This window comes from Oncorhynchus gorbuscha, linkage group LG25 (genome assembly GCF_021184085.1).
Source record: "Oncorhynchus gorbuscha isolate QuinsamMale2020 ecotype Even-year linkage group LG25, OgorEven_v1.0, whole genome shotgun sequence".
In the NCBI taxonomy this organism is placed as follows: Eukaryota; Metazoa; Chordata; class Actinopteri; order Salmoniformes; family Salmonidae; genus Oncorhynchus; species Oncorhynchus gorbuscha.
This window is the reverse complement of record NC_060197.1, coordinates 38,754,213-38,781,275: the sequence shown is the minus strand read 5'-3', so window position 1 is coordinate 38,781,275 and position 27,063 is coordinate 38,754,213. Positions and strand designations below refer to the sequence as shown.

Here is a 27,063-nt window from a genome sequence, read left to right as displayed (position 1 = left end):
TTTGTTCTCTACCTATATAGTACTCTAAATACCCCAATTCATGTTGTTAAGTTCGAAAGAATACTAGATAAAAATTGCTGACACCATTCCAACCAATGAGGGTTTGGAACTTTAAAGCCAATTATCTAAGAATCATTGCAGATAGAACCTTGTAGTCCCAAGCTCTCAATATGTTAAATTACAGTGCCTTGCGAAAGTATTCGGCCCCCTTGAACTTTGCGACCTTTTGCCACATTTCAGGCTTCAAACATAAAGATATAAAACTGTATTTTTTTGTGAAGAATCAACAACAAGTGGGACACAATCATGAAGTGGAACGACATTAATTGGATATTTCAAACTTTTTTAACAAATCAAAAACTGAAAAATTGGGCGTGCAAAATTATTCAGCCCCCTTAAGTTAATACTTTGTAGCGCCACCTTTTGCTGTGATTACAGCTGTAAGTCGCTTGGGGTATGTCTCTATCAGTTTTGCACATCGAGAGACTGACATTTTTTCCCATTCCTCCTTGCAAAACAGCTCGAGCTCAGTGAAGTTGGATGGAGAGCATTTGTGAACAGCAGTTTTCAGTTCTTTCCACAGATTCTCGATTGGATTCAGATATCCAATAAATGTCCAATAAATGTCGTTCCACTTCATGATTGTGTCCCACTTGTTGTTGATTCTTCACAAAAAAATACAGTTTTATATCTTTATGTTTGAAGCCTGAAATGTGGCAAAAGGTCGCAAAGTTCAAGGGGGCCGAATACTTTCGCAAGGCACTGTATATACACTATCATTCAAAAGTTTGGGGTCACTTAGAAATGTCCTTGTTTTTGAAAGAAAAGCACATTTTATGTCCATTAAAATGACATCAAATTGATCAGGCATACAGAGTAGACATTGTTAATGTTGTAAATGATGATTGCAGCTGGAAACGGACAGTCTATTGGCCAGTCTGAGATATGGCTCTTTTTTTGCAACTCTGCCTAGAAGGCCAGCATCTCGGAGTCACCTCTCAATAATAGACTGACGAGTTTCAGAAGAAAGTTCTTTATTTCTGACCATTTTGAGCCTGTAATCGAACCCACAAATGCTGATGCTCCAGATACTCAACTAGTCTAAAGAAGGCCAGTTTTATTGCTTCTTTAATCAGAACAACAGTTTTCAGCGGTGCTAACATAATTGCAAAAGGGTTTTCTAATGATCAATTAGCCTTTTAAAATGATAAACTTGGATTAGCTAACACAACTTGCCATTGGAACACAGGAGTGATGGTTGCTGATAATGGGCCTCTGTACGCCTATGTAGAAAAATCTGCCATTTCCAGCTACAATAGTCATTTACAACATTAACAATCTCTACACTGTATTCCTGATTAATTTTATGTTATTTTAATGGACAAAAAAACATGCTCTTCTTTCAAAAAGAAGGACATTTCTACGTGACCCCAAACTTTTGAACGGTAGTGTATCTTCGGTGTGTTTTAATCTAATTCCATCAATGCTAAGATCGACAGCCCGTTTCAACATGTTTTTCCCCCTCCTTCGTCCTCTTGTGTGGTACTCCAGTCTTGGCCAGGTGTTCTGCAACTCAGGACATCAGCAGACAGTGGTGTAGTGACCCCAGTGTTTCTGAGGGGGGCGCCGTACAGGCAGAGAAGAAGAAGACAGAAGGGGTGACCTCATCATGCAGAGAAACCTCTCTCTCTCCAGAGTGGAGCACACTGAGGAGGAAGACGAACTCTGTGAGTTTAAAACACAGGGCAATGTTGCCTCACTACATACAGTATCTGTACATAGCTTCATATCCGTACTGTAGTTGCTGAATGGCAGTGGCAGTTGGCTTCAATACATTGTATGGATTTGAGGCTACCAGTAGACGGTAGCCTTAACCAGTACATAGCCAGTACTCAGGGGTTCAATTCAATGTGAAGTCAGACACTTCCAAGGAATAAGTGAAATTCCAGCATAATAGTAATAATGTGCCATTCATTTTTTGATTGGAATTTGAATTCACTTCCTAAACTGACTGAAATGAAATGGAATTGACATCAACCCTGGTACTGACAAAAAAGGTGTGTGGCTTGTTAACCTAATAACATGTTTCAATACATTCTTCCATATCCCCTTTAATAAACCATCTTTTTGTAACATTTCATGTAGGAAGACAGAATTCAGAGACACCCAGATCCTAGGGCGCTGCTTTGTGACATGAATTTAAACAACATCCTCATTTGAACGACACCGTTTTCCTTCTTTGTTGTTGTTGTTGTTGTTGTTGTTGTTGTTGTTGTGTTTAACCCTGTTTCATTTCTAGAGAGCTGATTGCCATGGACTCCCTCCTACCCCTCAAGTTCATGTAAGTGCAGAGGTCTAGTCAAACAGCATGTGCCCTAAGACAGTACAGAGAGGCTGTTGCATCAATAACTAACAATATTTCCACATGCTTTATGAACAGGCTATGTAGCTAATGGCTATTGGTCTCAAAAACGCTTGACGGAATGCTCACTGCAACAACGGTTTGCTAAGATGAACATTAAACCCATTCTAATAGTCCAACCATGCTTATTGTACAGCAATGTAGAAATAGGCACCGTGAAAGTACAACGTGTATCGTTTTGTTTCGTAGATGGGTGCCTGTTTCTCTAAAGTCTTCAATGGTTGCCCTCTGACGGTCCACTGTGCTGTGACCTGGATTCTCCCTAAAACGAGAGGTAGGGGTCCAGAACGGGTTAAAGAGGTTAAGACAAGGTCATTACAGATGGCCGTGACATGATCTTGTCTCTTCCTCAGATCAGTATCTTATTCTGGGGGCAGAAGAGGGTGTCTACACCCTCAACCTCAACGAGCTCCATGAGGACACCCTGGAGAAGGTAACAGTTTAGATATTGATGAATGTGGGGAAGTATGAATTAATGTGGGTAGTCTGCGTTAAAATTCCAGAGCATACCACTAATACTATTCTACTGAGCCATTTACTTTATGTTCATATTCTTATCTTATTGTTGTTGTGTTGTCGAGAAGGAACCTGCGAGTAGGCATTTCGTTAGACAGTGTATACCATGCGTATCCTGTACATACGACTAATAAAACTTCAAACAAATACCTCTCTCTTCCCCCCACAGTTGCTCCCACAAAGATGTACCTGGCTGTTTGTCATGAACAATGTCCTGATGTCCGTATCAGGTAGAGCTCTACCTCAATTACACACCTATCATGTTGTTCATAGGATCCTACTCCATCACCTCCAGTAATAAACCAGACCTGGTTGCAAATAGTATTTCAGTGTTTGCTTGAGTTCCAGGTGGGCGGGGTTTGCACTTTTGAGACTTTTCCATTGGTTGCATTGCACCAGGCAAGCTCAATCAAGCACTGCTAAATTTGAACACGGGTTCTTACCATTCCTCCCCTCTCCAACCCCATCCCCAGGGAAGTCTTCCCAGCTGTACTCCCACAGTCTGACGGCTCTGTTTGAACAGAGGGGCCACAAGCAGCAGAAACACCTGTCCCTCAGTACCAACCGCCTCACTGAGAGGATCAACCCCAGGCAGAGGGGGTGTGTGTGTGTGTGTGTGTGTGTGTGTGTGTGTGTGTGTGTGTGTGTGTGTGTGTGTGTGTGTGTGTGTGTGTGTGTGTGTGTGTGTGTGTGTGTGTGTGTGTGTGTGTGTGTGTGTGTGTGTGTGTGTGTGTGTGCGCGGGCAGGCGCGTGTGTGTGTGCGTGCGCATCAATGTGTTCTGGTTCAATTTGTCTTCAATATACAGTATGTGCCTGTCCTAATTTAAAGTAAAAAATATATGAAATGTAAATCAGCAGGAAATATGCTGTAACTGTGAAGATACCAGACACTAAAGGCTGTCGAAGATGCAGCGTGGGTAAGTGAAATTTGGCACTGCATTATGTTCAATCACAACACAGAAAGCTGCTTCAATTGAAATGGCTTTTTCTCCTCTCTCCTAGCAAGAAACCCACACACAGACAGCACGTTCCTGTGTGGGGCTGTTCCATCAGGTCTAATTCTACTCTTGTGGTATGAGCCTCTGCAGAGGTTCTTGCAGCTCAAGGTGTGTACCGACATAACAATTATTCCATACAACATACACTTGACTGGCCTGCACAGAGCCCTGAGCCTCAACCCCTATTGAACACCTTTGGGATGAATTGAAACTCCGACTGCGAGCCAGGCCTAATCGCCCAACATCAGTGCCTGACCTCACTAATGGTCTTGTGGCTGAATAGAAGCAAGTTCCTGAAGCAATGTTCCAACATCTAGTGGAAATCCTTCCAAGAAGAGTGGAGGCTGTTATAGCAGCAAAGGGGAGGACCGACTCTATATTAATGCCCATGATTTTGGAATGAGATGTTCGACGAGCAGGTGTCCACATACTTTTGTGGTGCATGTATATGAACCGTGTTTGTAAGACTTGTAAAATTCTTTCTACACTTTTTCCCTCTCAGCATATAGACATACGTCTACCGGATTCGCTCCCTATCTTTGAGCTACTGGTGTTAGTGAAGGATGAGTTCCCACAGCTATGTGTAGGGGTTGGGGACTGTGCTGCAGAAGGAGGGAAACCACCATCCAACCAGCAGCTGAAGTTCGACATCATAGAGTTGAACGGCACACCAAATTCTTCACCAGGTAGCACAGAGATGTCAGATATTAGGATTTGAACCGTATGACATTGTGTAGAGAAATTGTATAACCTTAATTCTCTCTCTCTTTCTTTCTCTCTGTCTTTGTATATGTGCATGTGTGTGTGTGCGTGTGTGTACAGAGAGTACGCCGGACCGGACCCGGACCGGAGCCGGACCGGGAGCCATGCAGGCAACACAGCTGGACAGAGACACGGTTCTCATTGTACTGGAGAGTGAGTCTATTGGAATATATTACATCCTACCTAGAATATCATTAGCACCACCTGCCTTTTAATGTCCACTACTAACGGTATCTTTAATGTCACTTTACAGAGATTGTGAAGATTGTCAACCTACAAGGTCTTCCCTCCAAGGAGCTGGCTTCTGAACTTGTCTTTGACTTCCCCATTGAAACACTAAGTACTAACTTCATTCAATCTCAATAATACCTCATAGAATGTTCTCAATTCATCACCACATCATAGGTACAGGCAGGGGTGAGGTACTGTAGTTACAGCCACACACTACGTGCGTGGAAGATTTGGTTTGTGACTTTACTGTTGTGTGGCTAGTTTGTTTACAGGACAGTGTTCTGGCTTTCTGGAAGCATGGTCTTCAAGGGAGGAGTCTTCACACAAATGAGGTGATTATGTTTCATTGTAATCCACTCATAAATATTAAATAAAAGGCTTGATCTGCATTGGAAGTATATTATCTCGCCGAAACAGTGAAATACATTTACGTTCATCTTTGTAGGTCACGCAGGAAATCACAGACGAAAGCAGAGTGTTCCAGGTCTTGGGGACGAACAGGTATGCTCCAAACGCTGGTCTGTTACCTTGAATACCACATTATGTGTGTTCGCATTAGGGGTCAAAGGTTATCTGAGAAAATCAATCACATTCAATCTTTTGTCGTTTCCGTAGGGATATCGTCCTTCAGAGTACCCCCACAGAGGACCCGTCAGCCATGACCAACCTCTATATCCTGACAGGCCATGAAAGCAGCTACTGAGAGAAGAGAGAAAAGGACTGAAAGAAAATAATAGAAATTGGGATTAAAGTAAGAAGAGAAGAAGAGTGTGTCTTGAGATGGGAAGTGCTTTTCTGGCACCTAATAAACTCACGAGCGAACAAGACCCCTCACTGTAGACTTGTCTTAAACTGAACTAACCCCCTCTACCTGCATATGGGGAACAGACAGACCATGGGAGACTCTCACACACTAAACCGCAGGGAGATAACTGAGCTGGTGTGTGTTCATGGAAGGACTTGTAAAAAAAGACTTGTCAGAGAGAGCCCCCTGTCGTGACCTCTAACCCCTTGAATGACACAAACTACTTTTAACCTTGCATAACCCCATTGTCTATTTTTACTGGTTTGACTGTTAACTGAAGTCTGATCTGTCTCCTTAAACAACATTGTGAACACCACCCTGCTCTGTCCACTAACTGTAGTATTACTATGTAACGTCATGGCATAGGTGGCGCCACTCCAAGATGTCAACATAAATAGTTTAGAAAATATGTGCCATAGAATCAGAGGGCCACTACATTGTAAAAGTGCTTTGAAATACTTTACTGAGATCAATTTAAAGGCCTGTTTCCCAGACCCAGATGAAGACTATTCCTGCACTAAAAAGGGCTTGCAACATGTGTTTGTTTGCCACAAAATGCTCAAAGACTGGTAGTGATACTATGTTGTGTTTAATGATTTTGGTTTGGTTTGGTTGTGCAGTATGAGGCCCAATGTAACACTCATCATCCACGAAATACACTTGAAGGAGCATGCATGTTGCTTTTTGAATTTTATTTTAGCAAAATCATATGACATATGATGTGTGCATATGGATTTTAGAGATTTTATGTATATTTAGTTTTAACTTTCGCCAAACAAGAGAGAGAGAGAGAGAGAGAGAGAGAGAGAGAGAGAGAGAGAGAGAGAGAGAGAGAGAGAGAGAGAGAGAGAGAGAGAGAGAGAGAGAGAGAGAGAGAGAGAGAGAGAGAGAGAGAGAGAGAGAGAGAGAGAGAAAGTGTCGTTAGGGTTTGGCCGTCATTGTAAATAAGAATTTGAGTGGAGGGAGGGAGAGAGAATTAGAGGGAGCATAGCTAAATTCACAGAGGACACCAGATAAGACAGGTGATTTATATCAGATATAACAGACTGACCCTAGCCCCCTGGAACATAGACTATTGCAGCATAGATACTGGAGGCTGAGACATGGGGGGGTGGGGGACACTGTGGCCCCGGACAGGGCAAACCAGGCAGGATTAAAACCCCAGCCAGTTTGCCAAAGTACAGCCCACACACCACGTGAGGGATATCAACGTACTACCCTTAGACAAGGCTGAGTATAGCCCACAAAGATTTCCTCCACCGCACAAGAACCAAGGAGTGCAAAACCGGACAGGAAGATCACGTCAGTGACTCAACCCACTCAATTGATGCACCCCGCCTAGGGACGGCATGGAAGAGTACTAGTAAGCCAATGACTCAGCCCCCTGCAATAGGGTCAGAGACATGGATTAGCTTTTCTGCATAATTTTTGACCCCAAAAAACTAATTGTTTTCAATGTTACAAAGATGGAGAAAAGCTGCCCTTGAAATATTCTTGATATGTTCGTCAAAGAGAGATCAGAGTCCAGAGTAACGCCAAGTTCCTTCACAGTTTTATTTGAGACGACTGTACAACCATCAACATTAATTGTCAGATCCAACAGAAGATCTCTTTGTTTCCTGGGACCTTGAACTAGTATCTCTGTTTTGTCCGAGTTTAAAAGAAAACCATTCGTCGCTATCCACCCTCTCCACCCTCTCCGAGTTGGGCATCTCCGGCGCGGCCCACGCTTGGATTGCGTCCTACCTGACAGGTCGCTCCTACCAGGTGGCGTGGCGAGAATCTGTCTCCTCACCACGCGCTCTCACCACTGGTGTCCCCCCAGGGCTCTGTTCTTGGCCCTCTCCTATTCTCGCTATACACCAAGTCACTTGGCTCTGTCATAACCTCACATGGTCTCTCTTATCATTGCTATGCAGACGACACACAATTAATCTTCTCCTTTCCCCCTTCTGATGACCAGGTGGCGAATCGCATCTCTGCATGTCTGGCAGACATATCAGTGTGGATGACGGATCACCACCTCAAGCTGAACCTCGGCAAGACGGAGCTGCTCTTCCTCCCGGGGAAGGACTGCCCGTTCCATGATCTCGCCATCACGGTTGACAACTCCATTGTGTCCTCCTCCCAGAGCGCCAAGAACCTTGGCGTGATCCTGGACAACACCCTGTCGTTCTCAACTAACATCAAGGCGGTGGCCCGTTCCTGTAGGTTCATGCTCTACAACATCCGCAGAGTACGACCCTGCCTCACACAGGAAGCGGCGCAGGTCCTAATCCAGGCACTTGTCATCTCCCGTCTGGATTACTGCAACTCGCTGTTGGCTGGGCTCCCTGCCTGTGCCATTAAACCCCTTCAACTCATCCAGAACGCCGCAGCCCGTCTGGTGTTCAACCTTCCCAAGTTCTCTCACGTCACCCCGCTCCTCCGTTCTCTCCACTGGCTTCCAGTTGAAGCTCGCATCCGCTACAAGACCATGGTGCTTGCCTACGGAGCTGTGAGGGGAACGGCACCTCAGTACCTCCAGGCTCTGATCAGGCCCTACACCCAAACAAGGGCACTGCGTTCATCCACCTCTGGCCTGCTCGCCTCCCTACCACTGAGGAAGTACAGCTCCCGCTCAGCCCAGTCAAAACTGTTCGCTGCCCTGGCCCCCAATGGTGGAACAAACTCCCAATTAATGTTCTCCTCACGACGCCAGGACAGCGGAGTCAATCACCACCTTCCGGAGACACCTGAAACCCCACCTCTTTAAGGAATACCTAGGATAGGTTAAGTAATCCCTCTCACCCCACCCCCCCTAAGTTTTAGATGCACTATTGTTAAGTGACTGTCCCACTGGATGTCATAAGGTGATTGCACCAATTTGTAAGTCGCTCTGGATAAGAGCGTCTGCTAAATGACTTAAATGTAAATGTAAATGTATCCACTTCCTTATGCATGAAACACAGCCTTCCAGGGTAGGACATTTTGTGCCTTCACCATGTTTCATCGAAATGTACAACTGTGTGTCGTCCGATGTATGACTTTGTAATTATATTATTTAATTGAGCATATATATAAAGTTACTACCTATCCTGATTTATAATGCTATTTACTTTCCTCATGAGAATGGAGAATATACCATATAGACATACTGACAAGCTGAATGTGCTTTGTGCATTAAGTTATACCAGCTCCAGTACAGAGATCAGAGACTCGGGTGACTTCTATGTCATCTTCACTAAACAGCATAACACATATCACAGTCCCTCTGGGGACTGTTCAAGGGCCTCTGGGTGCTCTTGAGGGGCCTCTGGGGACTGTTTAAGGGCCTCTGGGTGCTCTTAAGGGGCCTCTGGACTGTTTAAGGGCCTCTGGGTGCTCTTGAGGGGCCTCTGGGGACTGTTTAAGGGCCTCTGGGTGCTCTTGAGGGGCCACTGGCTGCTGTTTGAAGGCCTCTGGGTGCTCTTGAGGGGCCACTGTTTAAGGGCCTCTGGGTGCTGGGTGCTGGGTGTATGTCAGGTGCTTCAGAAACTGTGTTCTGTTGATTATTGTTGCCGTAGCAATAGCAACAATGAAAGTGTGTCGCATTTCAACAACTGAAGCAACACTTTATGATCGTGAACTCTGAAAGAGAGGAATAACAGCAAAGTAACAAGTCATAAAATTAAACTAAATACACGAAGTAACTGAAAAAACAGGGCAAATCAAAAAACGTGGACGTCAAATATATTCAATAAACAAAGAAAGAAATATTACCTCTGTGCCTCACTGACGCATGACCTTTGATGTGGTTGTTGACCTTTGATGTGGTTGTTGACCTTTGATGTGGTTGTTGACCTTTGATGTGGTTGTTGACCTTTGATGTGGTTGTTGACCTTTGATGTGGTTGTTGACCATATATTGGACTCGCTATGTGTAACTTAGGGAATGGCCGTCGGCATCAACGATACACATTTAGAGCCAGCCAAACACAACAAGGCATACATTGACGAAGCACAGAAAATCAACGATCAAATCGATTACATAATTGTACATGTCAACTTAGGCTTACTGCTCAAGTAGGCAAATTTGTCCAAATAAGATTCCCTCATTGTAAGCAGTTAGCTAGCTCACATGCAAATGGGTGCTAATTAACACTATGCTAACATCGATGCTGTAGTTGGTTATATAAAGATATACCACTGCACTGGTATAACATGAGTATTACAAAGTACATTATGCATAATGACAGTCTCACTTACTTCCATGGTTTATGTTTTTATCCATGTAGGTTAGGTTCGATTAAGATTCGCTTTCGTTGACATTGAACCTCAACTTGGGTGACCTTGAAGGAGACGGGAAGGTTTCGGGTTAAACGCGTTTGCCCACATTGAGCCCCGAACTGCACACTCCTTCAGGTGCTTCTCCAGAAAATAGATGTGGCATCTGCAGAGAAGCACTTGGGTGTACTAGATTTTACTGCAGAATTCTTAAAAGATGTTTCGAACCATAGTGTCCCATCCTCCCAGGCTGCCGGCCTGGTGAAGGATCAGATAGGGACAAAGTGTTGGAATAGTGGTGATGTTTTAATGGGTGTAGGGTTAGAGGAAGCCCAGTGGCCGGCAATGGGAGAAGATGGAGCTAAATGGTTTTTGTCCGACATTCTGCTAAATTTCTCATTGATTAAACATTTGATCTCAATACAGTTTTCTGTTTCCCAAAACTAGTTGGTAGACTTTCCCATTTGCCAAAGTTTAAAAAAATGCCATTGTTTAGGAGTGCAATGGTGAGTTATTGCACACGCTCACTTCACATAGTAGGCGTTCCCTAACAGAAATATGCAAATAAATTCTTGAACTCGCCAATAGGCTCTTGCTAGCTCGTGCTTGGCTCTGCCCACCTCCTTGCTTATTTTGCCCGCTACTGTCACACCTTGGTCATTGTATCTTGTGTTTTTGTTATATGTTTGGGTAGGCCAGGGTGTGACATGGGTTTATATGTTGTATTTCGTATTAGGGTTTGTATTAATTGGGAGTGTGTATTATTAGGGGTGTGTCTAGTTAGGCTTGGCTGCCTGAGGCGATTCCTAATTGGAGTCAGCTGATTCTAGTTGTCTCGGATTGGGAACCGTATTTAGGTAGCCTGAGTGCTCGTTGTATTTCGTGGGTGATTGTACCTGTCTTTGTGTTAGTCACCAGATAGGCTGTAATTAGTTTCACTCGTTTGTTGTTTTGTATTCTCAGTTATTTCATGTACAGCATTTTCTTCATTAAATGTCATAAGTAACCTACACGCTGCATTTCGGTCTGACTCTCTTCAAACAGCAGACAAAGTTCATTACAGAATCACCCACCACGATTCACAGACCGAGCAGCGTGTGAACTGGCAGGATCTGAAGGAGGACGATATGGATTATACTACGTGGGAAGAAATCGGACAGGTGGGCGGCTGACCCAGTGCACGGCTATACAGAGCGAAAACCGCGAAAACCGTAGGTAAAGGGGAAAGCGCAGAGAGAGAGTGGCAGAGTCAGGAGTCAGACCTGAGCCTACTCTCCCTGTTAATTGTGAGGAGCAGCAATATGAGGACTTCAGGTCTTGGGAGATGATATTAGACGGAAAAGGACCCTGGGCGCAGCCGGGAGAATATCGCCGATAGTTATGCCAGGTAGGAAACCTGTGCATACTCCCTGTGCTCACCGTTGGGCTAGAGAGACCGGGCAGGCACCGTGTTATGCTATGGAGCGCACGGTGTTTCCAGTGCGGGTGCAGAGCCAGCTGCGACTTATACCAGCCCTTCCTATTGGCCGGGCTAGAGTGGGCATCGAGCCAGGCAGGCTCGGTGCTCAAGAGCTCCAGTGCGCCTGCACGGTCCGGTCTATCCAGAGCCACCTATACACACCAGTCCTCCGGTAGCAGCTCCCCGCACCAGGCTTCCTGTGCGTGTCCTCGCGCCAGTACCACCAGTTCCAGCACCACGCACCAGGCCTCCAGTGCGCCTCGCCTGTTCAGCGCAGCCAGTGCTTTTCTCCCCTCCTGCGCTGCCGGAGTCTCCCGCTTGTTTAGCGCAACCAGAGCTGTTCTCTTCTCCTGCGCTATCGGAGTCTCCCGCCTGTTTAGCGCAGCCAGAGCCTTTCTCCTCTCCTGCGCTGCCGGAGTCTCCTGTCTGTCCAGCGCCACCAGTGCTCCCAGTCGGCCCAGCGCGTCCAGTGCGCCTCGCCTGTTCAGCGCAGCCAGAGCCTTTCTCCTCTCCTGCGCTGCCGGAGTCCCCTGTCTGCCCAGCGCCGCCAGTCGGCCCAGCGTCACCAGTCTGCCAGGATCCACCAGAAGTGCCAGTCTGCCAGGATCCGCCAGAAGTGCCAGTCTACCAAGATCTTCTAGATCGGCCAGACAACCTTAATCATCCAGGTCCACCAGCCAGCCAGGATTTACCGGAGCCTACTACCTGCCTGAGCTTCCTCTCAGTACTGAGCTTCCTCTCAGTACTAGGCTCCCTCTCTGTACTGGGCTCCCTCTCAGAACCGAGCTCCCTCTCAGTACCGAGCTTCCTCTCAGTACCGGGCTTCCCCTCAGTACCGGGCTTCCCCTCAGTACCGGGCTTCCCCTCAGTACCGGGCTTCCCCTCAGTACTGGGCTGCTTCGGTCCCGGGCTGCCCCTCTGTCCCGGGCTGCCCCTCTGTCCCGAGCTGCCCCTCTGTCCCGAGCTGCCCCTCTGTCCCGAGCTGCCCCTCTGTCCCGAGCTGCCCCTCTGTCCCGAGCTGCCCCTCAGTTATGTGGGGATCAGGGTGAGGACTATTAGGCCATGGTCGGCGGAGAAGGTGGATTATCCTAGGACGCGAAGGGGAGGAACTAGGACATTTATGGAGTGGGGTCCACGTCCCGAGCCAGAACCGCCACCATGGACAGACGCCCACCCGGACCCTCCCTATGCTCTTGAGGTGCGTCCCGGAGTCCGCACCTTAGGGGGGGGGTTCTGTCACACCTTGGTCATTGTATCTTGTGTTTTTGTTATATGTTTGGGTAGGCCAGGGTGTGACATGGGTTTATATGTAGTATTTCGTATTGGGGTTTGTATTAATTAGGAGTGTGTATTAGTAGGGGTGTGTCTAGTTAGGCTTGGCTGCCTGAGGCGATTCCTAATTGGAGTCAGCTGATTCTCGTTGTCTTTGATTGGGAACCGTATTTAGGCAGCCTGAGTGCGCGTTGTATTTCGTGGGCGATTGTACCTGTCTTTGTGTTAGTCACCAGATAGGCTGTATTAGTTTCACTCGTTTGTTGTTTTGTATTCTCAGTTATTTCATGTACAGCATTTTCTTCATTAAATGTCATGAGTAACCTACACGCTGCATTTCGGTCTGACTCTCTTCAAACAACAGACGAACGACATTACAGCTACTAATAATTTGCTCCCATTTCAAATGACAGGCTGTGGCAGCAGAAGGTGCGTGCTTAGCACCTGAAAAAGATATCGGATTGGAATGTGTCGTGTGTGGATCTGTGAAGCAGTCCGCCTATCAAAGGGGTTGGAGTGGCGCTAGAAGAGAATGCACATGATGTAACTAAAGAAAAAGAGTCCGTCGTTGGTGCACGCCGACTGATCCGTATGGTGGATGGAGTGAGGAAGCCCAGTGGTTGGTGCATGCCAACTGATCCGTATGGTGAATGGAGTGAGGAAGCCCAGTGGTTGGTGCACGCCGACTGATCCGTATGGTGGATGGAGTGAGGAAGCCCAGTGGTTGGTGCACGCCGACTGATCCGTATGGTGGATGGAGTGAGGAAGCCCAGTGGTTGGTGCACGCCGACTGATCCGTATGGTGGATGGAGTGAGGAAGCCCAGTGGTTGGTGCACGCCGACTAATCCGTATGGTGGATGGAGTGAGGAAGCCCAGTGGTTGGTGCACGCCGACTGATCCGTATGGTGAATGGAGTGAGGAAGCCCAGTGGTTGGTGCACGCCGACTGATCCGTATGGTGAATGGAGTGAGGAAGCCCAGTGGTTGGTGCACGCCGACTAATCTGTATGGTGAATGGAGTGAGGAAGCCCATTATTTTGTTATTTGAAGAGTCTCGCCCTTTGTACGTATATTTGGGTTATGTGTGATATCCTGTTGGAGCTTCATGCCCAAACCTCTTGCAGTGTGATAAATGTACTATCGGACATTTGTCAAGTGTATGTAGACGGGAGGAGTATCATATGACAGTAGAGGCAAAATGCTGCAATTGTGGTGGTGAGCATGTACCAGAATTCATGAAGTGCCCTGTTAGGGTGAAGGAGACTGAGGTGACAAGAATAAGGGCTGTTCAGCATCTCCTATCCGGAGGGGGTGAGAAGAGTGGAACAAGGGAGTAAAGTTGAAGAAACCATGGTAGCTGGATTAGAGACATCAGTAAATGTTACTCGCCAATAGGACCCTGGCACATTGCATGTTAAAAAGGTGGACTTAGTATCGTTTATTGCATTGGTTATAAACTGCACAGCGCAAACAAAGAAGAAATCGGAGAAAATAGGCATCGTTGTGAGTGCGGCTGAACGTTTTTTGGAGCATTACAAGGAATCCTGTCGATTAATGTTCGTTCAACACAGACACATGAGCCTGTGTAGGGATGTGATTTAGATTACCACTGAAGGAGTGGGGTGGGGATTTGGGGGATTTAATTAATTTTTGTATTGTATATTATGTTTTTAACTCTCCCCTTTCCCGCAATGAATATACAGTATATACACACAAATGTATGTGGACACCCCTTCAAATTTGTGTATTCGACTATTTCAGCCACACCGGTTGCTGACAGGTGCGTAAAATCGAACACACAGTCATGCAATCTCCTTAGACAAACATTGGCTGTAGAATGGCCTTACTGAAGAGCTCAGTGACTTTCAATGTGGCACCGTCATAGGATGCCACCTTTACAACAAGTCATTTCGCAAATGTTCTGCCCTGCTAGAGTTGCCCCGGACAACTATAAGTGATGTTATTGTGAAGTTGAAATGTCTAGGAGCAACAACGGCTCCGCCACGAAGTGGTAGGCCACACAAGCTCAAGAGAATGGGACCATTGAGTGCTGAAGTGCGTAGTGCGTTGTAATCATCTGTCCTCGGTTGCAACACTCACTACCAAGTCCCAAACTGCCTCTGGAAGCAACGTCAGCACAATAAATATTCATTGGGAGCTTCATGAAATGGGTTTCCATGGACAATCAGCCTCACACAAGCCTAAGATCACCATGCACAATGTCAAGCTTCGGCTGGAGTTGTGTAAAGCTTGCCGCCATTGGACTTTGTAGCAGTTGAAACGCGTTCTCTAGAGTGATGAATCATGCTTCACCATCTGGCAGTCCGATGGACGGATGTGGGTTTGGCAGATGCCAAAAGAACGCTACCTGCCCGAATGCATAGTGCCAACTGTAAAGTTTGGTGGAGGAGGAATAATGGCCTGGGGCTGTTTTCATGGTTCGGGCTAGGTCCCTTAGTTCCAGTGAAGGGAAATCTTAACGCTACATCCTAGACAATTCTTTGCTTCCAACTTTGTGGCAACAGTTTGGGGAAGGCCCTTTCCTGTTTTAGCATGACAATGCCACCATGCACAAAGCAATGTCCACACAGAAATGGTTTGTCGAGATCAGTGTGGAAGAACTTGACTGGCCTGCATAGAACCCTGACCTCAACCCCATCGAACACCTTTGGGGTGAACTGGAATGTCGACTGCAAGCCAGGCATAATAGCCCAACATCAGGGCCCAACCTCACAAATGCTCTTGTGGCTGAATGGAAGCAAGTCCCCGCAGCAATGTTCCAAAATCTAGTGGAAAGCCTTCCCAGAAGAGTGGAGGCTGTTGTAGCAGCAAAGGGGGGACCAACTCCATATTAAAGCCCATATTAAAGCAGGTGTCCACATACTTTTGGTCATGTAGTGTTACAGTTGAAGTCGGAAGTTTACATACACCTTAGCCAAATACATTTCAACTCAGTTTTTCACAATTAATTACATTTAATCCAAGTAAAAATTCCCTGTCTTAGGTCAGTTAGGATCACCACTTTATTTTAAGAATGTGAAATGTCAGAATAATTGCCACGGCTGCTCCCGCTCTTCCCCCCTGGCGCTCGAGGGCGCCAGGCTGCCCTGCATCACGCACTCCTGCCATCATCAATTACGCACACCTGCCTTCTCTCGTCAAGCGCATCAGCGATATTGGACTCACCTGGACTCACTCATCACCTGTTTATTACTTCCCCTATATTTGTCAGTTCCTCTGCTCTGTTCCCTACTGATGCATTCATTGTTTTTGTCTTTGTTACCCGTGTGCTGATGCTGTTCCTGTCTCTTTCCATGTCCGTTCCTTATAAAATGTTTGACTCCCCGTACCTGCTTCGCCTCTCCAGCGTCAACTATGTGACAATAATAGTTGAGAATGATTTATTTCTGCTTTTATTTCTTTCATTACATTCCCAGTGTGTCAGAAGTTTACATACACTCAATTAGTATTTGGTAGCATTGCCTTTAAATTGTTTAACCTGGGTCAAACGTTTTGGGTAGCCTTCCACAAGCTTCCCACAATGTTTTTCTATTTTGTGAAGTGCACCAGTCCTTCCTGCAGCAAAGCACCCACACAACATGATGCTGCCACCCCCGTGCTTCACGGATGGGATGGTGTTCCTCGGCTTTACTAGCCTCCCCTTTTTCCTCCAAACATAACGATGGTCATTATGGTCAAACAGGTATATTTTTATTTCATCGGACCAGAGGACATTTCTCCAAAAAGTACAATCTTTGTCCCCATGTGCAATTGAAAACCGTTGTCTGGCTTTTTTAATGGCGGTTTTGGAACAGTGGCTTCTTCCATGCTGAGCGGCCTTTCAGGGTATGTCGATATAGGACTCGTTTTACTGTGGATATAGTTACTTTTGTACCTGTTTCCTTCAGCATCTTTACAAGGTCCTTTGCTGTTGTTCTGGGATTGATTTGCACTTTTTGCACCAAAGTACATTCATCTCTAGGAGACATAACTCGTCTCCTTCCTGAGCGGTATGACGGCTGTGTGGTCCTGTGGTGTTTATACTTGCCTATTATTGTTTGTACAAATGACTTCGGTCGTTTGGAAAATGCTCCCAAGGATGAACCAGACTTGTGGAGCTTTAAAATTTTGTCTGAGGTCTTGGCTGATTTCTTTTTGATTTTCCCATGATGTCAAGCAAAGAGGCACTGAGTTTGAAGGTAATGGCCTTGAAATACATCCACAGGTACACATCCAAATGATTCAAATTATGTAAATTAGCCTATCAGAAGCTTCTAAAGCCATGATATAATTTTCTGGAATTTTCCAAGCTTTTTAAAGGCACAGTCAATTTAGTGTATGTAAACTTCTGACCCACTGAAATTGGGATATTGTGAATTATAAGTGAAATAATCTGTCTGTAAACAAATGTTGGAAAAATTATTTGTGTCATGCATAATGTACATGTCCTAACCGACTTGCCAAACCTATAGTTTGTAAGCAAGACATTTGCGGAGTGGTTGAAAAACCAGTTTTAATGACTCCAACCTAAGTGTATGTAAACTTCCAACTTCAACTGTATTTGAGTGAATGAGACTTGACGTCAGAAGAGTTACAGGGTGATGTCCCATCCTTTCAGGTTGTTGGCATGAGGTAGGACTAAATAGATTTACATTGTGGAGTAGGTGAGTGTTCTTTTTATTTTGTGAGTGTAGCGTTAGATGGAAGGGTATTTGTTTATTTTTTCAAGGGAAGCATAGGAGAGTTGTACTCCAATCTAGTATGTGGCGGTAATGCAATATGTATTGGATGCCAACCGAAGTTAAACATCAAAGAAGAAGAACCTTACTAGAGTCACACAAAGATACCGTTACCATTTCACCATTACTATAAATTAGTTGGCGCGTTTTAGCATACATCTAAACCACGCAATAAAAAAAAAACAACTTTGGCAAAGGGTAAAGTCTACAGAACATAGTGCACACATATAGTTTTGGCAACAGAAAACTGTATTGTGATCAAATGTTTCATCGATGAGAACATTTGCAGAATATCGGTTAAAATCCATCTCGTCTCATATCCTCACTACCAAATTTAGAAGTGGTTGTGAGTGGAAAAGCCGAGCGGATGCTTGAGATTTATACATCCGGTGAAATATCTGTGTCATTGTTATGTCTTTGGTGCTAAGGTATGTTTGCGGACCGCCATAATTCCACAGAAGAAGAAGGTGAAAAATCATCACGACGCCATTTCAGAAGTCATTCATTGGCGGCTGAATTCATAGTTCAGGTGAGGACATTTCATTTATTGGTGAATTTTATTTAACAAGTTGTTAGTGTTTGGAGTAAGGTATTCTGTACGATATTATCACGGCGTGTTTGTTTGACCAAAAGTAGGAACGAGTTAGGTACGCTAGCACCATACCGTGCAAACGTTTCTTCCTAAAACTACTGTAGTATCAGCGGTAACGTTAGCATACTAACTAATGCAAATGGCTACCAAACTAACTTAGCTGGCTAGGTTATCAGCACCATTTGAATATCAGTTGGAGGTTTCAGACTATCGCCCAATGTAAGCCAGTTTTCAACGACATGCTTTAGCTAAATATATATATTTAAATTGTAGTTAAAACAGTTAGCTTTGAGCATAGCAAGCTAACCAACGTTAGCTGACTAAAGTGCGGTAAATTCAACTTTAGATGCAACCTCCTGAAGCTAGCTGCTAGATGAATATTTATATATAATCTTGATAGCTAGCCATGAACGATTAAATGGCAAGTCATCAATGTTAAACAACTGTTTGCTAGTTGGCCTGGTCAGCTAGCTGCGGAAGTAACGTTAGCTAACTAGCTAATGTTACGTCCGATAACTTGCTGACGTATTATTCTCTTGCCGTATTAAATAACGCTTATAATAATATCATACTACACTTAAAAGTTGTCTGTCTTGCAAAGCTAAGTCTACACGTGGTTATTTAATGAAATCTAAAAATATTTGATATATACTTGGTAAACAAACTGCTTGTCTCCCCTTCCAGGAATAACAACATTCTGATTTGAAGATGGTGAAAATCTTCATTGGCAATCTCGCCTCCGGCACCACGCAGGATGAGCTACGCACTCTCTTCTCCGAGTATGGAAAGATCTCTGAGTGTGATATTGTCAAGAACTTTGGCTTTGTGCACATGAAGGACAAAGCCGAAGCGGAGGAGGCCATCAAGAACCTCCACCACTATGAGCTCAACGGGGCTCAGATGAACGTGGAGATGAGCCACGGCAGACCAAAGTCAACCACCAAGCTGCATGTCAGTAACATCCCAGAGGGTTGCACCAATGATGAGCTGAAGACCAAGTTTGAGGCTTACGGCCCTGTGGTTGAGGCTGACATAGTGAAGGACTACGCCTTTGTCCACATGGAGTCTGTGGATGATGCCATGGAGGCCATCAGTGGGCTGGACAACACAGCCTTCCAAGGTGAACCCGCAGGCAGAAGAGAGCAGATAGTCTGTGCTCTCTGTAGTTACAGAATACACTTCCTTTTTAGATGGCATAAAGATCGTAACGTGATGCTGAATAGCATTTTGGTTTAATTCTGAGGTCAATTAATAAGTAACGGCAATAAGATTGAGTCTTTTCCGTGGTTCTTTTATTCGGTTTCAACGTAACAGTGCAGGTGAAACAATTGATGCTAATATATAAGTATTTGCAATAAGAAAATAACTTTAGTCGTTAAGAAGCAGTGGAGCGTGTCAGAAGTCTACCGTCTCATGCGTCTCTTCTCTCTCCTCAAAAGGCAAGCTGATGAGCGTACAACTGTCCACCAGTCGCCTGCGCACGGTCCCGGGAATGGGAGCTCAAACCGGCTGCTATGTCTGTGGGAAACAGGGTCACTGGTCGAAAGACTGCCCTAACGGCGGTCAGAATGGCGGTAGCTACAGTGACCGCGATGACCGACCCGGGGGTGGCCCAATGAGGGGCAGGGGCTTCCCACGGGTTTTCAGCAGGGGTGGCGGTGGATACCCTAGTGGCTACGGGATGACCCCCAGGGCTGCGGCATCCGACTACATGGGCGGGCTAGGGTATAGCAGAGCGTCCAGTTACCTGGGGGGGCCTCCCCCTCTGAGCCGTAGGCCTAGCTATGGCTCTGCTCGGGAGTACAGCGCAGATGCCAGGGATCGGTACAGTGGCAGGCTTCCGAGCTCCTATCCTGAGAGGGCATCGGCCTACGAGCGAGACCACCACAGCAGCGTTGACTATTACGAGAAGTACAGAGCACGGCCATATGGCTCAAGCTATTTTGAAGAGCGCCGCCTCGGCTATATCCCACCTCCCCCTCCCCCCTCTTCCTCCCTCTCAAGGCTCTCCTCTAGTATCGACCCGTACGAGCGCCGCCCGCTACCAACCTCCACGGCCGCCTCGTACTACTTGCGAGACCGCAGCCCGATCAGACGAGTGGCCGTCGCCTCTGACAGCTATGGTTACGAGCGCTCGCGGCTGTCCCCGGCGTCGTCCTCCAGAAGCTCTTCGTATGCCGTCCCGCGGGCCAGGGACCCCTACACCGATCGGGCACGCTATGCTTACTGAGCCACACACTGCCAAGGTGAGCCAACCAACTAGGAATACTAACCCATCCCTGTGGGTGAGTGTGTTCTGGAATGGTGCGTTCCATTTATTGTAAAACGGGTACTTGATGTTACAGTGGGGACTGGGATACTGTAGACTCGTGTTCATCTTTATATTTCTTCAATGAAGAACAAGAACTAAGACCCCACACACAGTGCTTTTTAAACCGGGAGACACCATCCCATTTCTCAAAGCGAATGCTCTGCTCTTTTTCTAGGTGTGTATGAAATGCCGGACTTTTCCTTTGCTACCATTCCTCCTCCCAGCTGCATGGTTCCATCGAGCTGTGCCACAAACAAACCTTTCGCGACTCGGAATGTGGTGACGCGAGAGTGACGCGGACGGAAATTGGCGTGTGCATCTTCCTGGCACCGGTGCCAGCAGACTCAACTAACCAATCAGTCCACACCACATTCTTTTATTTTAGTTGTCAGTTACAGAGCCTGTTTGCTATAGTAAACCACCAGTGTGGCATTTCTACAGTTTGATGTTAATACTAGCTTAATTATACCGGCTTTCAAATCGCTTTGTTAGTTTGTGTGGGTTATGTTTTTTTGTGGGGGATTTTAAATGTGTTTTTTCCTCTCCCCCTTGTGACTTAATATCGTCAAAGCAAATTGGCCTCTGAATTTGCCACATTTTTTATTTGTCGGATTGAGGTGACCGTAGTTTAGAGAAATATTTATCCTTTTTGAGAAATATCTCGTTTTCATTTAATTGGTTTGTTCAACTATTAATTTAACTTCATTCCATGTATAGCTCAGTAGTCATTTACAAATGTTTTCCTTATTTAACCCCCCCCGGGAAAGCAATGTAAGAGTAGGTGGATATGAATATTCCCCAGAACAATCTGAAATTCATCCACTGGATTTTAGAACGCTTTCATTTTGTTAAAGGAGGATTTTCTAAGTGTAGAAGAGAGCCTAAGCAGTAGGACAACAGGATATCATTGAGGACTCATCTTTGCATCTGTGCCATTATAGCATTTGTGGCTGCATGGGGTAGCACCATTGAGACCTCCATTTTGAGGTAGTCAATTCTCTTCACAATTGGCTGTTCCCTCCTGATGACCTGGTTGGACACGACTCCCAGCGGGGTCACCAGGAGGGATCAACCAATGAAGTTGGAAGTCCCACCCAGTTGTCTATATTAAAATGGTGGATGCCCTCTGGTGCTGCCCATGCCAGTACAGCTTTTGGCCACTAGAGGCCTCGATCATTCTTTGGTTAATATCTGCTGTCACAACATTGTCATTATCCCAAGACAACATTCCAGCTTTAGAATTATTTTGGGTGTATTTGCAGGGTTAAAAACAGTATGTGCGTTTCCTAACCAAAAATAAGCAATCGGTTGGTACCCATTGGAACAGTGCATGCTTAATACACTTCCAAGAGTAACTATTTTTGCATGATTAGGATGGTCCAGTCTGAAATTCAGATTTAAGAGTCTTATTTCAACACTCTAAATATTATTTCTAACAACCCAAACTTTAATAATCCAAAATTGTCCTCTATTAATGTAATATTTATTTCTAGACATAAACATGTTGAATACAGTAAATAACATGAGCATAACTGGCATTGCTATCAAATCAAACTTTGTCATGTGCGCCGAATACAACAAGTGTAGACCTTACGGTGAAATGCTTACTTACATGACATTACCATTGAGATTTAATGGGCTCTAGTCTGATCACTTTCTTGGGGTGCCTTAGTCTGCGTTGAGATGGGCAGCCCTATTCTGATATACAAAAAGAGCCGATGTGAAAAGATCTGTGATTGGTCAGAAGACAGTTGTGGAAAAAATATCAGAATTGGGCGTCCTGTCTAAACAGAGCATCTGTCTGCTCAGTTCTTATGGGAATTGTTGTAGTTTGTATATTTCCTACAGTCAAAGCGTGTACGTTTTATGCATTTTATTTTTTAATAAACCAAAATGTATTTTGGTGAGAATCCTATTTGTATTTATCCTCTCTTGAGACATCCGGACTTTTTCCCACATCTATACTTGACAATACTTTTCAGATGATACTTATTAAAACCTGATGATGGGTACTAAATCAAGAAAATTAAAGTAATTGTCCATTCGGCCAATCAACAGGTCTGATTTTGAAACCCGATCTGTTTTTGCCTTGTGGGGGGCTGGATAGAGATGCCGTAGGTAGCAAACGCCGGCAGAGAGGAGCCATTTCAGCCCTTCGGAAACTAGTGGCATCAACCCAGTGAGTCCATCGTGAAAGGTACGAAGGAACATAGAACATGTAATCTAGCTAGCTATCCATTTATTTTATGTTAGGCATTGCCGTTGCAACCAGCACAAATATTAAATACAACTATGTAAAATCATATGACCGTCATGCAACGCGTTTCGGATCTATTGTTAGCGTAGCATGCTCGTTGTGCATGCGGACACAGACGACAAAAGGCAATTACTAGCTTGTCTGCAGTAGTGTCGCTAGTTCTCATGCACGTTCCAAACGAGTACACGTGCAAAAATATGCTGGTCGCTGAAATTGTTAATGTTGGTTCGCGAGCTGAATGAATGGGCAATGTACAGTTTGTTCAGTTAAGCATAACCTCTGTTGCAAAAACAGCATTGTGATTGGTTAATAACTGGTCCTCCTACTTATGACCCAGTCCATCCACTTACACCGCACAGTGCATTTTTATTTTATTAGCATTTTTATTTTATTAGGCATGTCTGTGAAAAACACATTTGTATTTACATCGACGGCCCTACCTAAGAAAAAAACTCATTCGGGGCTGGGATAATATATATATATATATAAGGACAAAACACATGCCGACGACGATGCATACAGAGTCCTAAGACACTAGCGTTATTGATCAAACATTTTATATTTTAATAGGTTACTCAATATACTTTTAAGTTCATAAGACTCCCTGAGCCAATTTTTTATATCAAATTATTTCCTATGTCTAATCCTCTTCCATTGTTCATATACTAAAGTGGGATCATCACCATGGTGAAAATCTTCATTGGGAACTTGTCTCCAGACACCATGGCAGAGGAGCTGCGCTCCCTCTTCTCCCAGTATGGAAAGGTCTCCGAGTGTGACATTGTCAAGAACTTTGGCTTTGTGCACATGAAGGATAAAGCTGAAGCGGAGGAGGCCATCAAGAACCTCCACCACTATGAGCTCAACGGGGAGCAGATGAATGTGGAGATGAGCCGCGGCAGACCCAAAGCCACCACCAAGCTGCACGTGGGTAATATCAACAGCAGCTGCACCAACCAAGAGATGCGGGCCAAGTTTGAGGAGTACGGCCCTGTGGTGGAGTGTGACATAGTGAAGGACTACGCCTTTGTCCACTTGGAGCGTATGGAGGATGCCATGGAGGCCATCAGTGGGCTGGACAACACAGCCTTCCAAGGTGAACTCACACAGGGCTTGGTTGGTCAGTTGCCGGTGTGGTGTAGGTATTCCCCTGGTAATTAGAATGAGCTCTATTCACTAACAAAACTGGTGGGTAACTCATGGATAAATGTAAGTGGTGAAAGAGTAAGGGACAGTCAAGCACTGTCTCAAAATACATCCAACACGTCCACATTTCCCCCAACTTCAGGCCAGCGTGTGGACTCTAGCTTTGCCTGCATTATTATACCTTTATTTCAACTAGGAACACAGACTGAGACCACGGTCTCTTTTACAGCTGGGCCCTACGTATACATGTTTACACATACAGTTTAGGTACAATGATTTAAAAAACTACACAAGACAAAGCGATCACAGATGATACAAAAATTACAAATACAGCAACAGATTTCATTTACACATAGGTTATTCTACTAACAGCACAATAACTTGCATTACCCAAAATCGTTACAAGCAATACAAAAATAAAAATGATCCAATAAATATTTAAAATGAGTCTCACGTTTAAGTTTAGTCTGCAGGCTATTCCATAGGCAAGGAGCGTAACAGGAAAAGGCAGCCATACCCAACTCTGGAAATCGCATGGGACTCGAGTGTAATCCATGCTTGAGACATGGTTTTAGGAATTATAATTCAAATATTGATGAGTGGTGATAAATAAGAAGGTAACTTACTCATATACCTAGAACGTGGAACAATTGTCGGAGTTCACTTTCAGAGGAGTTCCGAGATGAATGTCATGAGGGTGGTGTTCTAATTCATGCCTGGCTTTTATCTGATTCCTTAGAGCATGTGCATAGATTGAACACTTTGTTGTATCGTGGTAAACTCTTGCGTTTTTCTTTTTTAAGGCAAACTGATGAGCGTGAAGCTTTCGACTAGCCGCCTGCGTACTACGCCGGGAATGGGAGAGAGGACAGGTTGTTATCGGTGCGGTCAGGAAGGCCACTGGTCCAAAGAGTGCCCGCTCGACACTTCGGGCAACTACAGAGTGGGTGCCGAGCCAAGCTCTGACCCTAGGTTCGGCGCTGGCTGCGGTTATCACCGGGGCTTGAATGTCGGCGTTCCAGGTTACAGTGGCAGTGATCCAGTTTACAGTGGAAGCTATTCTCCCGTGCACGGCTTTGGCGGTGTGCCCGGGTATGGCAGGGGCGCAGGCTATGAAAGCACATTGAGTTATGGGCTTCCGCCGGGTTACGGAATGAGCGCCGCCGAACATAGCATGGCACGGGTGTATGTCAGTGAGGCAGCGTACGGAGGCAGCAGCTGGAGCCACGGCATGGTCCCATCCTACCCTGTGCGCCGGTCATCGTATGAGGACCGTGATCCGTATGGTGCCGTGGACTTCTACGAGAAGAATCGGGCTCGCCCGTATGGAGCCAGTTATTTCGAAGAGCGCCGGTCTGTTCCTTTGCCCAGCCCACCGTTCCCTTCCTCCTTGGCCATAATGAGGGAGCGCCTGCCTCCCTCTAGCCCCGACCTATACGAGCGCTGTCTTCTCCCTTCTCCACCAGCCCCCCTCTCCTCATCCTACTCCCGCGACCGGAGCCCATTCCGGCGAATACCTACTGATGCGTATGAGCGCGCGCGCCTCTCCCCGGTGCCCTCCCTCCCCAGAAGATCGGCTTACGACATCCCGCGGGACCCCTACGCCGAGCGGGCGCGATATGCTTACTAACCTTTCTTCCTCCTGTCCAGGTGAGACCTGATTTAGCTTTCATAGGTTAGCGTGATTAAGTTCCCAGGGAACTAGTATTAATGTAAACACTGGGTGTTTTGATCGTTTATTTCCTAGGTAAATTCCTAGGAAACGTCAGGTTTTCTGTCTTGACGTAGATTGATAAGACTGATGCCCATCAAGCTTGTTGATCAAATAGAAGAGAATGCGTGCCGTAGAACTTAAATGCATCTTGTGGGTGACCATGTTACTATTTGGTTTGCTCTTTTTTCAGGTATCGCGACGGTCAACCGAGCACGAGATTATCTTTGTTTCGACTCACGATGCATTTCGGTTATGGCCCGCAATCGTGGGACTGTGAAAGTGCACACATTTAGCTTCTCTGTTCGGTATCTGTGTCGTGTGTCAACTGATCGCTTAGTAACGTTTGTATTTCCCCACTAAAAGCAGAATGTACGTATAGAAATTTTTTTACATTTTTTTTTTACAAAAAGAGGTTGATTTGAATGAGAGTCCTGCAGTTATACGAAAAGTAGCACCAGTTGAATCATCCAATGCAGTTGACTCCAGGTAGCAGTTGTATGCATTATTGTGATGAATGCAATCATTTGCTAATTATGCTCTAATTCATTTTAAAACAATCGAAATACATGTGTATTATTTACACATCCATTCACAATACCTATCTAATTCTACTATACACCTGAGGTAGGGGCCGCAATGGACAAATGACCAAATCCCGCTTTTTGGCTGAATTGTACCTGTATCAAAAAATCATTCACTTCAAATGTTACAGTATTATTCAAATTGTATGCGAATGAAATATTACACTTTGAATAGATTCTTAGTTTTGGAGCCTTTTTTTACCCCCCTTTTTCTCTCCAATTTCTTGGTATCCAATTGTTAGTAACTACTATAATGTCTCATCGTAACAACTCCCGTTCGGGCTCAGGAGAGACGAAGGTCGAAAGCCATGCGTCCTCCGAAACCCAACCAAGCCGCACTGCTTCTTAACACAGCGCCATCCAGTCCGGAAGTCAGCCGCACCAATGTGTCGGAGGAAACACCTGGCGACCTTGGTTAGCGTGCACTGCGCCTGGCCCGCTACAGGAGTCACTGGTGCGCGGTGAGACAAGGAAATTCCTACCGGCCAAACCCTCGCTAACCCGGACGACGCTGGCCCAATTGTGCGTCGCCACACGGACCTCCCGGTCGCAGCCGGCTGTGACAGAGCCTGGGCGCTAACCCAGAGTCTCTGGTGGCACAGTAACTGAGGAGCTGCGCCACCCGGGAGGCCCCAGTTTTAGAACATTTCTAAACTGTTGTGTAGGCTTATACATCACCATGGGACGGCCCCATGAACCCATTCCATCTTGACAAAATCAGTTTTCTTTAGAAGTGGATTTGCCACCATTTGTCCTGAATGATGATATGATAAATATTTCTGTCCATCTGTTTCTCAATAAAGTCACTGTCTGAAAAGTTATTGGTCTTTTGATTCATGATTTCTTACCATGTTTTGTCCACCCCCCATTCTTCTTTTGGACGGTAGTAGGTGAGCTTGGAAAAAGGTTGTTTTCCCCCTAGAATGAACACAACTGCTCACATTTTAGTTTGTTACTCATGCATGATATTGGTAATATTGTCCTGTACACTAGTTAGCACACCTTTATAGGTGG

General features: G+C 45.5%; 2 protein-coding genes across 6 annotated transcripts in view; both read left to right on the top strand.

Annotated features, from left to right (window-relative positions):
- LOC124014036 (mitogen-activated protein kinase kinase kinase kinase 2-like) overlaps positions 1-6,520 on the top strand; it is a 43,012-nt gene extending 36,492 nt beyond the window's left edge. For 2 of the 3 annotated variants that reach the window (XM_046328696.1, XM_046328693.1), the window contains exons 19-32: positions 1,552-1,727; positions 2,300-2,341; positions 2,612-2,696; positions 2,776-2,855; positions 3,108-3,168; positions 3,412-3,538; positions 3,794-3,855; positions 3,941-4,044; positions 4,439-4,622; positions 4,759-4,851; positions 4,952-5,038; positions 5,191-5,261; positions 5,375-5,430; positions 5,545-6,520. In XM_046328696.1, the coding sequence (XP_046184652.1) occupies positions 1,552-1,727; positions 2,300-2,341; positions 2,612-2,696; positions 2,776-2,855; positions 3,108-3,168; positions 3,412-3,538; positions 3,794-3,855; positions 3,941-4,044; positions 4,439-4,622; positions 4,759-4,851; positions 4,952-5,038; positions 5,191-5,261; positions 5,375-5,430; positions 5,545-5,632 (1,316 nt within the window). In that variant the 3' untranslated portion in view covers positions 5,633-6,520. The remainder of the gene's footprint in view (positions 1-1,551; positions 1,728-2,299; positions 2,342-2,611; positions 2,697-2,775; positions 2,856-3,107; positions 3,169-3,411; positions 3,539-3,793; positions 3,856-3,940; positions 4,045-4,438; positions 4,623-4,758; positions 4,852-4,951; positions 5,039-5,190; positions 5,262-5,374; positions 5,431-5,544) is intronic. The other variant, XM_046328694.1, reaches the window with a different exon arrangement.
- An 11,301-nt stretch (positions 6,521-17,821) lies between these two features.
- On the top strand, positions 17,822-26,451 carry LOC124013939 (RNA-binding protein 4.1-like). Of its 3 annotated transcripts, none has more exons than XM_046328508.1 (4): positions 17,822-17,977; positions 18,725-19,160; positions 24,558-25,404; positions 25,659-26,451. In XM_046328508.1, exons 2-3 carry the CDS (start codon positions 18,749-18,751, stop codon positions 25,382-25,384), a joined length of 1,239 nt encoding a protein of 412 aa, XP_046184464.1. In that variant the 5' UTR covers positions 17,822-17,977; positions 18,725-18,748; the 3' UTR covers positions 25,385-25,404; positions 25,659-26,451. The 3 variants fall into 3 exon arrangements, with proteins under 3 accessions (XP_046184464.1, XP_046184466.1, XP_046184465.1); XM_046328510.1 differs by lacking the exons at positions 24,558-25,404; positions 25,659-26,451 and adding exons at positions 19,480-20,286; positions 20,527-22,261 and having other exon boundaries at positions 17,823-17,977; XM_046328509.1 differs by lacking the exons at positions 17,822-17,977; positions 18,725-19,160 and adding exons at positions 20,528-22,548; positions 23,280-23,704.
- The last annotated feature ends 612 nt before the right edge of the window (positions 26,452-27,063 follow it).

Bases quoted from the DNA above. Each gene is read 5' to 3' on its own strand.
- LOC124013939 (XM_046328508.1), top strand. From the start codon at position 18,749: ATGGTGAAAATCTTCATTGGCAATCTCGCCTCCGGCACCACGCAGGAT. The intron at 19,161-24,557 runs GTGAACCCGCAG...TTCTTTTTTAAG, and splicing joins GGACAACACAGCCTTCCAAG to GCAAACTGATGAGCGTGAAG.